Source organism: Lacerta agilis, chromosome 8 (genome assembly GCF_009819535.1).
Source record: "Lacerta agilis isolate rLacAgi1 chromosome 8, rLacAgi1.pri, whole genome shotgun sequence".
NCBI lineage: Eukaryota > Metazoa > Chordata > Lepidosauria > Squamata > Lacertidae > Lacerta > Lacerta agilis.
In genome coordinates, this window is record NC_046319.1 from 67,846,585 (window position 1) to 67,860,277 (window position 13,693).

The 13,693-nt window shown below is 45.6% G+C and overlaps 1 protein-coding gene across 1 annotated transcript; it reads left to right on the top strand.

Moving 5' to 3' along the window:
- The first annotated feature begins 2,047 nt into the window (after positions 1-2,047).
- PROSER3 (proline and serine rich 3) lies at positions 2,048-13,442 on the top strand. The gene is made up of 13 exons (XM_033158086.1): positions 2,048-2,159; positions 2,667-2,770; positions 2,885-2,993; positions 3,546-3,844; positions 4,990-5,135; positions 6,004-6,062; positions 7,008-7,087; positions 7,234-7,356; positions 8,351-8,537; positions 9,222-9,728; positions 11,147-11,318; positions 12,102-12,183; positions 13,335-13,442. Exons 2-13 carry the CDS (start codon positions 2,760-2,762, stop codon positions 13,399-13,401), a joined length of 1,842 nt encoding a protein of 613 aa, XP_033013977.1. The 5' UTR covers positions 2,048-2,159; positions 2,667-2,759; the 3' UTR covers positions 13,402-13,442.
- Positions 13,443-13,693: the final 251 nt, after the last annotated feature.

The following is a 13,693-nucleotide window of genomic DNA, read 5'->3' on the forward strand; positions in this document are numbered from 1 at the left end:
TTCCTGTTCATCTGCAGACATTCGCATGTCAGAGGCCTTTGTTGTTGTTTTTAAATATATTTTTTATTAAAGATTTATCGGTTTACAAATGTATGTGCTATGTCTCTCTTTTCAAGTTACGTTTTCTACAGGTCAGTTTCATTTGTTGAGACATTAGTGTTACATTAGGAAGAAAAAGGGGAAAGAGGTGGAGAGGGGAATGGTGAGTGGGGTGGCGTAGGGTGGCAATGCTTCTGTTCTACTTAGTGTATGTGTGGGGTTTTGTGTCAGCGTCACTTGTGTGGGTTCTCTTTACTGTTCGCTTGGGTTCTCTTGGTAGTGAGAGAGGTTGGGGTTGGCCTAGGGCAGGGATGACCAACTCCCAAGAGACTGCGATCTACTTGCAGTTAAAAACTGGCAGGGGTTCAGGTCAAAGTTGTTGAGCTTTTTTTAAGGAGGAGAAAGACCCGTTTCTTTGGGGTGCAGGGCAAGAATGTTGAGCTTTTTTTATGGGAGCCAGAGTTTGGCTTCTTTGTGGGGAGCCAGTGATCTACCGGAAGATCACAATTATCTACCTGTTGGACGTGCCTGGCCTAGGGTATGGTTGGTTGTCTTGGTTTGGCCATAGTGAAATTTGTTTTCATGTGTCTGCTGGGGAGCCCCAGTGTCCTCCTTCTCAGTACTGTGTTGGGGCAGGGTGTGACTTTAAAGGTACAGGCCAGTGCAAAAAATGAGGACTCAGGATTGACACAGTCAGCACAGTTCTATCCTCCAGGCAGGAGGGCTCAGGGGAATGGACTTTCCCCACCTAACCCTAGGGCCACAGATTGCCATTGGCGAGATCTGACATGTTGGCTGCAAGTAGCAGCCTGTTAAGTTGTCACAATAGTTAGCAAAACAGGCTGTCTTGGTAACAATTTCAGTTTGGCTGGCGGTTCTGCTATGGAGGGATTTTCACTGTTCTGTGTTTGAATGATCGTATCTGAACTATCCTGCCAGCATTTACTGCAGCTGTGCCTGATGTGTGGGCCTAAATAAGTAAGAACTCGCTTTGGCTACAGCGTTTCTTACAGTGTAACTCCATTTTGCAGGTGGACACCTCAGACCTGCCTTGCTGGGAGAGGCACAGGAAGATGCTCTAAAAGCACAGAGATGCTCTTACAGATTTGTCAATTGATGGGTGCACTTAAAGAGTTGAATTTTCTTTCCTCATGATTCTGTCCAGTTTTCATAACTCTGATATTCCACTGATAGTCCTAAAGGCTATTCTATCTCAAACCAACCAATCCAGTTGCTTGCTCTGTTTTGCTATAATAGGAATTACTCCACCTTTTGATCAGATGTTAGTTGAAGTCATAACATTTTTTCCAGAGCAATGGAATTCATGCTGTTCATTGTTTCATAGTATGGCAGGGTCAGTGAATGGGGTACTTTCATGGGGGGGGGGGCAAAACAAAAACTGTTGCCTTGGTAACTGCACACTGCACAAACAAATGCCATGGAAATTTCCTTCTTAGCTGCAGGAAGGAAAGAATTCATTTATGCAAATAATTCATTGCTCTGAACCACAGCTAAGTTGGAAATCCATAATATTGTGCAGCAGATCAGCTGCTCTAGAACATTTCCCAAGTCTGGATCTTGTCATATTTTAAAATTGTTTTGCTTCTGTGTCAATGGATTTATATAAAGTTCCCTGGGCTGGATTAACAAATAGACTACACATACCATAGAGCAGTGTTTTTCAACCTTTTTTGGGCAAGGGCACACTTGTTTTATGAAAAAAATCACGAGGCACACCACCATTAGAAAATGTTAAAAATTTTAACTCTGTGCCTATATTGACTATATATAAAGTAATTCTCTTGAATAGGAATCAAATAAACACAATTTGTCCCACGGCACACCAGGCAACATCTCGCGGCACACTAGTGTGCCGCGGAACAGTGGTTGAAAAACACTGCCATAGAGTGAGGCCTTAAGTATGAAGGATGATTTTATCCCACCTCTGCAGTGCTGGGTTCTTCTTTCTTTTTTTAACGTTCCCACAGTTGAGAACATTGTGGTTGGTTTCTTTGCCAGGCAAATGGTGGCCAAATTCCTGGCTGTGGAGAAATGTTAAGGTGGTTGGAGCCTGCATAGCCAGAGGAGCAGACTGATGATGTGCAAGGAGGCAATTTCAGGTGTTGAAGTAGCAGGAAGTAATTTTCTGTTCATTTACTTCATTTATTTCATTTGCTCCATGATGGTACTTGAGGTGGCAGAGATGGGCAGATGGAAGCAGAGAGTGGCATGAATTAGAAGAGAGACTTTGAATATAACTCCTTGACTTTATCTTTTAATCTTCCTGAGTTACATGTTGACAGAGGCAAGGTACAGGGGGTGAGAATAAAGATTACTGAGCTAGTTTATATGAAGGGCTTTTGAGCACTTAGAAAAAGCAGTGATCTGTGTTCTCTGAGTGCCCATCCTTATGTTGGCAAAACAGCATCTTAATATTTTTGCCCCGATTCTTCATGCCTTCTTTTTGCCCCTTTCCCCTCCTTCAGCGAAATCATGATTACCAGAAATACCCAATAAAAAACAAAAGGGAAGGGTGGAGGAAAAGCCTATGAACATTTGGAAATATTACGCAAAAGAAGTAAAGCCTATGCCAAAATGTATGTATTTATTGTTTCTTTTGTTTACAGCACAAACTTTGGGAAGCCTTCGATCATCCCATGAGGAAAGCATGTAGAGACCACATCTGTAGCCATCAAAGCTGAACACCTGGGTGTAGAATAATGGATTCCAGGTATGAGAGCTAGAGGAAGAAAAGGGTTTGACCTGATGGGTTTCCTTCTGTTAAGAAGTGCCCAGTCTAGGCAGAGCAGGGCCTCACTAACTGGGATTCCTTGCTTGCCCACAGTATGGCTGTTTTCTCCACCCTGGGAAGCCCCTTTTTGGAGCAATCTTGTTTGCGGAGCCATTACCACCCTTCCCAGGCACACCCACTGAGGCAGGAGCAGCGATATACGGTGAGATGGGGGTGGGGGGAGACGAGGTGGGCAAATAATGCTGCAGAGTCACTAGCGAGGAAATCAAATGGAGCAGAGCTGCTGGCAGGAAGAGTCAAACAGGTCTTTTGGATTCCTATTGATCCAGTCCCTTTTGGGAGCTGGATAAAAATTCCATGGTGTTGGCTATCCAGTAGAACATGAAAGCTCCTCTTTGGGCATTTCTGTATTCTTGAGGATTGAGCTAGGCCTGGAAAGAGCCAGTAAAGCATATTGATTAGAATGCTGGGAGTTCAAATCCCTGCTCATCCATGACTCAGGACATTCAACCTTTCTTAGCTTAGCCTCCCTCGCAGGATTGTTGTGATGGAAAAGGGTGTGGGGGCAGGAAACCACGTTTGATACCCTCAGTTTTTTGGAGGATGGGTAGGATAAAAATGTAACAACTAAACAGTTGTCAAGTGGAGCTATAGGAAGAGGCAGTTGTGTTACATCTTGACTTGAATGTTTCTGGAAGGTTTATGTCAGCCGTTTGGGCCCACCAACTCTGAAAACTCACTTTCCCACTCCTAGGCTCTGAGCCCGTCTCGTTTACGACACAAGAATTGCCCCACCTCTCCCAAGAAGGCAGAAACACAGAGTCCTGCAACCCCAGGTTTGCTTCCTGGATCCAGCCACCAAGAGATGAAACCCCCAGAGTCAGACTCCACAAGCTCCTTCAATGAATCATGGCCCTCGACTGAGCGCAGTTCTTCCTCTCTGACTCCTGAGGGAGCAAAGGGCCTTCCCTCAGAGCAGATAACGGGGACCAAGGCACTGGCTTCGCTAAAGCCCCCAGAATCTGTTTCAGACAGCGATTCAGTTATTGCCAGGTAAGCCTGCTAGCTAAGGGTTTCTTCTCGGGTGGGTGGGCAGAGCAGCAAGAGTTTACTGGACTTGTGTGGGGATTGGAGTCATGGGTTCAAATATTACCTGGAAGAAGAACACATCTGATACCCTTAGTCAAGTCTGTTTCTAGGATGCAAATTCCCATGCTGAGAGCCAGTGTGGTGTAGTGGTTAAGAGTGGTAGACTTGTAATCTGGAGAACCAGGTTCGTGTCTCCGCTCCTCCACATGCAGCTGCTGGGTGACCTTGGGCTAGTCACACTTCTTTGAAGTCTCTCAGCCCCACTCACCTCACAGAGTGTTTGTTGTGGGGGAGGAAGGGAAAGGAGAATGTTAGCCGCTTTGAGACTCCTTTGGGTAGTGATAAAGCGGGATATCAAATCCAGACTCTTCTTCTTCATACTGGCTTGTCTCAGAGTACAGTGGTACCTTGGTTCTGAAACTTAATCCGTTCCGGAAGTCCGTTCTAAAACCAAAGCGTTCCAAAATCAAGGCGCACTTTCCTGTAGAAGGTATTGCAAAATGGATCAATCCATTCCAGACTTTTAAAAACAACCCCTAAAACAGCAATTTAACATGAATTTTACTATCTAATGAGACCATGGGTCCATAAAATGAAAGCAATAATCAACGTACTGTACTATAAAATAAATAAGACAGTACTGTAGAAGATAATTTTTTTAAAAAAATTCTTACCTGCACTGATTTGGATATCCATTTCCGCAGTCACACAATCAACCAACCAACCAACCAACCAATCAATCAATCAATCAGTAGCTGAACTGGGTTCCACACAGTCACAAAAACAAATTAACCAAAAAAGCCTCCAAAACAAAAATGCAAAATAAATAGCAAAAACAAAAGCGCCAAACTTAATCTGTTCCGGAAGTCAGTTTGACTTCCGAAATGTTTGAAAACCAGGGCGCAGCTTCTGATTGGTGCAGGCACCCCAGAAACAATAGCCAACAGCAGCATCGGACATTCGGCTTCTGAAAAACTTTTGAAAACTGGTACATTTACGCACCAAGGCACCTCTGTACTGAGTCTCTAGTCTAGCTTGGGAGTGATCACTGCATTGAAGTAAAGTTCTTTGTCCATGTCTGTGATGCGGCACCTTTGATCCTTTGGCAGGTATATGGAGCGATTTCGTTACGGGCAGCCCACAAACCGCAGGGAGCGCTGGGCACCAAATGGTCACTCTGCACAGTTCTGGTGGCTTGGCCACTCGTTTTCCCCTGAATGCAACATCTCCAAGAAGGAGACATCACCAACTTCAGGTACTTGAGTCCAACAAAAAGGGTGCCGATATGGGGAACACTTATCAAGGCAGACCAGGATGAGTGGGCCCTCAGAAAGATTGGATTTGTATTGGAGCAGTAGCTGCCCTAGCCAAAAGAGTGGTTGGTATTGGTAGGAAAAACTTCAGATTTGAAGATTTAAATCTGGGCACACACATTGGAGCTGTGTCTTTGTCCAGCACTTAGCTGTTGTTTCCTATGAAGTAGAACTTTTTAGCACTGGTGGGTAGCGCTCACAGGTCACTCCTGTCCTAGCTTTTCCCATAAGAGAGACATATGAGACCAATTTGGGACCAGGTTATCTGAGAGAATGCCTTCTACACAGACCCACCTGGTCAGTAAGATAATCTCAGAGGCCCTCCTCATTGTGCCAGTCTGCAGGTGCCCATCTGGCATCAACTGGGAAGAGGGCCTAAAATAAATAATAGGAGTGTGCCAGGATTTTTAAAATCACAATATTTAAATCTGTCCCCCCTTCTCTAGTTATCAGATAACTCTGCATATGCTCTAAGGTATTTTCTTTAAGCTATCAAAGCAATCCAAAGTGAGATGGGGGGCTCTTACGGCCCCCATTATTACTCAGGAGTTCTGTGTAGTTTTAGCACCCATTGCTCACAACCAAGCAACCCATCCAAAGGGTTGATTCATGTTGGCCTTCTTCAGGGTTCTTCACCTATAATTTGGAAGATAACATAAAGTCAAGCACATAGTTTTTCAGGCCTATGGATGAAAGGGGAAGGGAAGGAGGGAGGGAGCCTAGAGCCACCCAAGATTAAGGATTTGGCTCTTTGCAAAGATGTCTAAACTGTGTGAGTCAGAAATCTGTAATGAAGGTGTCTCCTTGCAGACAGCCAGAGTGAAGTGAGGCAGTCTCTTTTCAGTCCTGCTCTGGACCAGTCTCCCTCGGTGAGTAAGGAGGTTTTCTCTAGGAGTGGGGAGGGATCTATTCTGTCCATCAGAAAAGGAGGTAATATAGCTATGTTATCTTTGCGGATCACTGTTAATCTCAACCCTCAGGGTTGTGGAATATTGTACAGAATCTGGAGGCATGGGTTCTAATCCTTGCTCAGCGATAAAGCTCATTGATTGACCTTCAGCCAGTCATATCTCAGAGCCTAGCCTTCTACACAGGACTGTTGTGAAGATAATATGGAATAACCACAAATGCTGCCCTGGTCTCCTTGAAGAATATAAACATAATAAATGGGGAAATCATATGTGTAAAGTTGGTCCTGCTTTGAAGACTGCTCTGGGTGGAGAAAATTGTGATATTTACTACAGCACTTCTCAGTAGGATGATTAGTTTTTGGTTTCCCTTTCGGATCTTTTATTAAGAAACAAGCGACCTTAAATTTTCAGAATTTGCAGGCGGGCAGGAGTCTTGCTTGCTCCTGGTTTGGCTGATTACTTTGACAGATCAGAAGACCATTTTCAATTACCTCAGTAGCTCCCTGCTTATTATTGCCGGTGACTGTTTCACCTTAACTGGTGTTCTTCTGCTTTCTGTCCCTACTTTGTCTGAACCAGAGGATCAAAGTGCCTTTGTCCCATTGGATTGGCCATCTTCTATTTTTTGGTCACGAGCTTGCTAACACTAGGCACTCCATAGGTGCTGCAGCTTCTCCCCTTGCCCTGCTGCCAGAATCCTGAAATTCTTTTCCTTATAGAGCAGGGGTGAATGTGTGACCCCCTGGATTTTGTTGGACTACAACTCCCATTATCCCTGACCATTCGCCCCATGAGCTGGAGCTGATGGGAGTTGGAGTTCAACAACATCTAGTGGGCCACAAGTCCCCCACCCCAGCTATAGAGTCTCCTATCCGACCCATTCCTTTGTATGCTCTTTTGTAGGGGGACTCACAGGATTCTTCCACGCTGGACCCCGAGACTGTTAAACTGCAGGAGAGAGCAGCCAGGCTGTTACATAGAAGGTACTGGCCTCCCTTGTATTTCACTCATCATCTAGACTTCCCTTCCTCAATGTCTAATGGGCCTTCCAGCTTCTCTTTCTGTTCTCTCCCCAGTTGCCACTCCTTCCTAATAACCTGCCTGTCCTCATATGTTTCTCTGCATGCAGCACATCCCCGTTGAGCAGCTCCAGGCATGCAAGCTCTACCCCCACGTCCACCATCACAAATGCTGACACAGATATGACTGGTCGTGCTCCACATCACCTTGGCCTTGGTGAGCCACAAGGTAAGTCATGAGATCCATGTCCTTGCAGTGTTTTTCAACCTGGGGTCTCCACATGTTGCTGGACTTCAATCCCAACAGCCCCAGCCAGCTTAGCCACTGGTATGGGGTGGTTGGAGTTGTAGTCCCAACATCTGAAGCCCAAGGTTGAAGAACTCTGTCTTGAAGGAATGCCAGTGTTGTGGTCCCAGACCAATGACAGAAAGTGAGTGTTGTTGAGGGGGGTAAGTGAGGAAGGAAAAGCAAGTTGGCTGAACTAGTATCTGGCTGAGTGCAAGTCTGATTGCCTCCTAAACAGTGTGGATGTTCTTATTTGGCAATTTATGAAGAATGATGGCTGCTTTAGTACAAATCTTTAGACTGCCCTATCTTTCAGTGCATCACTCAAAGGCAGAATTTGGTAAGGGGCATCCCAGTGATCTCCCCTTTTATTTACAAACAAACAAATTGCTAGTCCTTCAGGCAATCCTTGGTAACTTTCAAAAGGCCAGAGGCGTTGCTGAGCAGGATCTCACATGGACAGGGCAACAGCAGCTGAATAAACTGGGAAAAACAGCAACTGTGCAAATTTGTATTGCTCAATTTCTAGAGGTCACAGAATTACTGGTATAGAATTCGTGTTGTCTTGATATTAAATTGATTCTTGTTCAAAAGCACACATGCCTTATCATATGCTGGTTGAGTTGAATGGGCTCTTTTGGACTCCAGGCCCCATCATGCCTAGCTAGCATAGACAGTGGTGAGCTATGATGGGAATTGTAGTCTAACAACATCTATAGAGCCATGTGTTCCTCCTCCCTGCTGTAAAAGATCCAGTGACTGATACAAGCTATCACCAAAGGAGACAAATCAATATACACTTTTTCAAAGATGATGATCCCAAAATGAAAACTGCGATGGACAATGCCTGTATCTTGCAGATCTTTTTCAGAAGCTCACTGCAGACACTCCAGTCATGTGCATCTCTCTCTCTTTCTCTCTCTCCCTGCCTTCCTAGGTAGTCTGAATGCTTTCCCTTACTATATCACTCAAAGATCTCAGCTGTGTTCTTCTTCAAGACCAGAGGATGATATCCTTTTTCAGTGGCGCTTGCGGCGAAAGATGGAGGAAGCGAGCCAGGCTGTTGCTGTGATGCCTCCTCTAGCTTGGAGGAGTCCACATATCCAGCCAACCCATGCTTCCAGCCTGGTAAGAGTTTGAGGTGAATAAGTTTGCCATTGTTCTGTGCTGTGTAGCTGCAAGGCAAAAGCCTTGGAAGCAGGGGATGGAGCCATGCTTTCAGTGCACAACAGGATGGAGAAGTGCAAGCAATAGGCAGGGTGTGATGCATGAAAGGACCACAGCTCTTGCTACCTTGTTGTTGAGAGCTGAAGTGGAAGAAACCTTGCAAAGTTCATGCACCATTTCAAGACACTTCATCTTTATAGCTTCCAAGATGCTTGTGGCTATTCCACCCCACCCCATTTCAATTGTTCAGGAGTTGATGAGGTAAACAACTTTCCCATCATAGTATTGATCCTATACAGTATGGCAAAGCATTCAGAGAGGAGTGGATCTGCTTCTAAGCATCACACTACTCCATCTCCAGTAGATGCAGTCTGAGTCATGTACAGTGGTGCCTCGCAAGACGAAATTAATTTGTTCCGCAAGTGCTGTTGTATAGCGGAAATTTTGTCTTGTGAAGCACGGTCGGAGGAAGCGCGGCTTTACGAAAAAACAAAACAAAACCGCAAAACGTTTTCGTTTTGTGAGTTGCGGCCATAGGGAAATTCGTCTTGCGAGTCACCCTTTCGTTAGCGAATGCCTTTCGTCTAGTGAGTTTTTCGTCTAGCGAGGCACCACTATATATTTTTCAATCGTTGTTCCTTGCAGGTAGAAAGAGTGGCTCAGAAGCCATCAGAACCTGCAAGTTGGAAGAGTGAAGGTGGAAGAGTGCAGCCAACATCGGAAACCCAGCTGCATGTGAAATCCACGCTCCATGATTATCATCCCTGCTGCCCCACAGACTCTGTGAAAAATGGGCCAAGCTCCACGCAGCTCATAGAAGCCGCTCCCTTCAGCAGTGGGATTTTACTGGTTGGAAGTTCAGAACCAAAGGGAGAGCAAGGACTGAAGGAAGTAACTCTGCAAGAGGATCCTGTCCCTGCATACCGAGACTCCCCTCCCCTACCAAGGCCTGCAGGAACCAGCAAGCTTTTGGGCCAGAGCACTTTGCATCAGGATCAACAGGCAGCCCGCCCTGTAGAGAGAGTGCACACTGAGCCCAGAGGGAACCAGAAGGCATTCAGAACCGAGCAGGGCCAAGCCAAACCAGTCAGAGACTTCCGAGGGCCACCAGTCAGTCGCACAAAAGATTCTATTCAACACGTCTTGGGAGAGGTATAAACATATGATCTGGCAATATTTGTGGCTGTCATCACAGTGTGATGTAGAGGCCTATCATGCAGAATAGTGAGCACTTCAGTCCAGATGATGTTTCTAGTCCTCATGGTTGCAGACAAACGTGAATGCTTTTATTGGCAGCTACTACTAAAGATTTAGGAATAAGGACTAGGCTGAGGTTTCCATTAATCTCAGACAGGGCTCCTTTACTCAGTGCAGGCTCCCTCCCCAGTTCTACCCAGACACTTTCTATCCTTAACACGTTTCTTGCCCTCTGATTTTCCCCCCCCCCCCATGTGTTCCAATTGCCCCCACTTCCTTTATGGCTAACAAAAATTTAATGCTAAATTGTGAAGTATCCCCAAATTATATTTCACTGGAACAGTGGTTTTCAAACTGTGTTCCAGGGAAGTTTATGTGAGGCCCTTCATGTGGGAGGCAATGGCGATCAGTTCTGGCAGACAGAAAATTCATTTGAAAGATGGCTTATTCGCCATTATTGACCTTCCACAAAGCCGCTGGCGAGAATACAAATTCACAGGCTGTGCTGTGAATTCAGACAGGAGTGACAATGGGACCCAACAGGCCTGGCTAGTGGCCCATGTGAAGTGTTTGCCCTAGTGCATGCCTGTGATGGGCTTGGCCAGGTGGGTAGAGGGACATCCATGGGAGTGAGGGACAATGTGCTTAAAGCTGGAAGAGGAGTATTTGTGCTCTTCTCTTTATTGCAGGTAGTTTTTTCGTTCCTTCCTTCCACTTTCATGGCAGCCAGCTTCTGCCCTTTTGAAGGTGAAGGAGGAACATCACCACCACCTGGATTCCCAGAGCTGCAAATGCATGCACCACACACACATCTCTTGCTCGGACTTGGTTTGCTCTTGGGTCCCTTTCTCTAGTGTTGCCCAAGCCTGATTCTGGTCCCTCTTGCACCCATGGGAAGCTTTAAAGCCTCCAGTTATCAAACTTGGTTTAGCAGCCTGCTCCCCAACTGCTTCTCTTCAGGCTAACCAGACTGACTTGTGGCCTGCTGTGACATTATCTCAAAGCACTGGAGGCTGCAGCCAGGTTGGTTCAGACAGCAGGCAAGCATCAGGCCTTCTCTGCATGGACATCTTGGCAGATGTTAAGGAGTTTTTCAGTAGGTAATGTGATGTGGTCCCTTGAAGACCACTGTGCCAGGGAAAAAAAATATGCACTTTCAGAAAGTTTATGTAGATAAGCAAAATGTAATCAAGTGGCACACTTGCAGATTTCCCAGTGAGTTGTGGGAATGACTTTACTATAGAAAAGGAAGATGAACCTTCATCCAGCAGATCCATTTAGCTGCTTGGGGGCATCTGAAATGGGCTCTTCCACTTCTGTTTTCCTTCCCAGGAGGACAGGAGGAGATTTAACTAGCTTTCTCTCTCATCCAGGTGATTGCCGAAAGACTTTTCTCCCCACCTGATTCTCCAGGTCCTCATAGGGATAAACCAAAGAGGAATTCAAAGAGTCGAAGCCTGGACGAAGCTCAGCCAAGAGCTGTTTCTGCTCCCTCACATCCCCAGCTCCTGAACATGGCTGCTCAGCTGCTGGAGCAGGCCGAAGGTGGGATAGTTGAGGGAATGGCAGATATGTGGATTTCATGGATGGCTTTAAACATTCATGGTGGGGTCCATTTCGTTCCACCCGTGCAAGCATGTTCCTTTAGTTCCTGTCTGGCTTCACATTTCATAAACTCTGGAAAGGAGGCCTAGACCTGGACTCTGGACCACTGCGTGGCTGTCACTGGCAATGGGCGATGATGATGCTCCGTTCAGTTTCCACTGGACAAGCATGAGCTTAATTCCGATTTTGCAACTATTCTGAACACATTGACCAAATCAGTAATGGGTGGAATGGAAATGGAGATGTGGCTAGAAAAGGAACAGAGTAAGCAAGAGACAGGGTGTCTAAAGGTGCCTACACCAGTGAGGGGTTGTTGTTTTTTGTACAGACTTAGAACTACAGATGTTGTGTGTCATAGTGTTGATGCTGTAACAAGCTATTTACCGCATGCCTTTAGTCAAAGTACAGGCATAGCCAGAGGCACAATACAGGCACAGCCCAGAAGGGGAGAAAAGTGTGTGGGCTATGGGAGGGGGGGTAGAAGGTGAAGAAGGCTGGAGCAAGAGCAGGGAAGTATGTGGAAGCGGGAATTGAGCAGGAGGAATTGGTAAGCGCCTGGGAAGTGGGTTCTTTTACAGGTTTGCACTTACTGTTTGGTTCTAAGCAAATAAACAACAGACAGCTTGGGAGGTCCCTGCAGAGATTTGTTGGAGAGCTCCACAGCTTTGACTGGTAGGAAAAGGAGAGGGCACTTGAAGTGGAGTTAATTTTTCTGTTTTGCAGACTCTGATGGCACAGAGTTTGAGGACGACCCCCTGTTACAGGTGCTAAGGGGCCAGAGGGAGTTGCTGCGCAGCCAGCTGAGGTCGGTCGCTGCTCATTGCAAACTGTCTAGAGGCATTCTCTCTTGGGATTGCTGCTGTTTCAAAGTCTTTGCTAGCTGCTGAGAACGGTTGCCTTGCGTTGCCTGATGTCCTGCCAGACTTTCAATGCCCCTCTCCTTTGGCTTTGAAGCATAATGGGTACCTGAGAGCTGATTGTTAGAAGTGTTGTCCCCTTCGTTGTCATCCCTGGTGCCTTTGCAGTGTCAACACATTCTCCGTACGTGTCTTCTTCCCACCCACCCCAGTTTTAGATGCAACTCCTATGAAAAGAGGTCGTTGGACTTCATATTGTTTGATACATATTCTCCCTTCCTTCAAAAGTTTATGTGATGTGTATAGTTTCCCCCTCCACCCATTCTGTCCCCACAACCAATCCTGTGAGTTAGGCCTAAAGTCACTTGGTGGGTTTTGTGGCTGGGTAGGAATTTGAGCTGGAGTCTCTCTGGTCTTAGTGCAGTGTTGCAACCATCATACCACACTGTCTCTCCATAAGGATCTGTAAGAGGTTCTTATGTTTTAGCATCAGGCAAGAACTCAAGGCTTTATAGTTCATATTCAGCCAGATCTAATCCTTCCCTAAAGTACAATTCTTGGTATGGACAGGATAGTGGATATTCAGTGATTCCAAACAATCACTTAAATAATAATAATAATAATAATAATAATAATAATAATAATAATAATAATAATAAAGAGAGCACAGAATTCAGCTTTTTTGATGGCTTGTATTCATTTTTGCAATGTTTCTAGTCTTTACAGCTGTGACGATTGAAAGCATGTAGGAAATATCTAGTAATCTCAAAAGTCAGAAGTGTGGCTTATGTTTTTTTTTTTGTGGATTTAGGCATCACACATGCCATTTTGACACTTTTCATATGTGAGAGAAGCAGAATAAAGTATGCAGGAAATAGAAGTTGCTTAATTTATGCATATCTTAGAATTTAGGATAAGTTGGCACTTTTAGTGCAAAGGGCATTTTGCTTTCAGCTGTGAGCAGTTGCTGAGTGCTGCCCCCCTGCTCCAAACAAATTACAGCTGCCTGGTCTGATGGGCAATTTATTCTCTGGCAGTATGGCTGTGTTGCTTTGGTCTACTCCAGCCTTTAAAGCCTTTCTGCTCTGTTCCCTTGCAGAGCTGTGGATGTCCGGGTAGCTCAGCTTGAAGGCTACCATTCTGATCAAGACTTATCCCATCGATGACAGACTCCTGCATGATCTTCTCCACACCTGTGTGGTTTTACAGCAGTGGACTGGGTCCTGTCCTTACTCAGACACCTCCAAATGAGGTGTTTGGGAGAGGTTCTTAATTATGCTAGGACCCTTCTAGCATAATTTTTGGCTGCGCTGCCTGTACCCGACAAGCTGGTGTGTTCATCAAAGCCAACTGGGAGTGCAAAATGACCAGGCACTGGTGTGTAGGGATGTGCCTAAAAGCATAAACAGTGCCTTGTTTCCATGGTTTCATTGTGTATTTTTGTGGTGAGATTAAAAT

Coding starts and splice junctions, on each gene's coding strand:
- PROSER3 (XM_033158086.1), top strand. Junction 5,136..6,003: donor GGAGACATCACCAACTTCAG/GTACTTGAGTCC, acceptor GTCTCCTTGCAG/ACAGCCAGAGTGAAGTGAGG. Junction 6,063..7,007: donor CTCTGGACCAGTCTCCCTCG/GTGAGTAAGGAG, acceptor GCTCTTTTGTAG/GGGGACTCACAGGATTCTTC.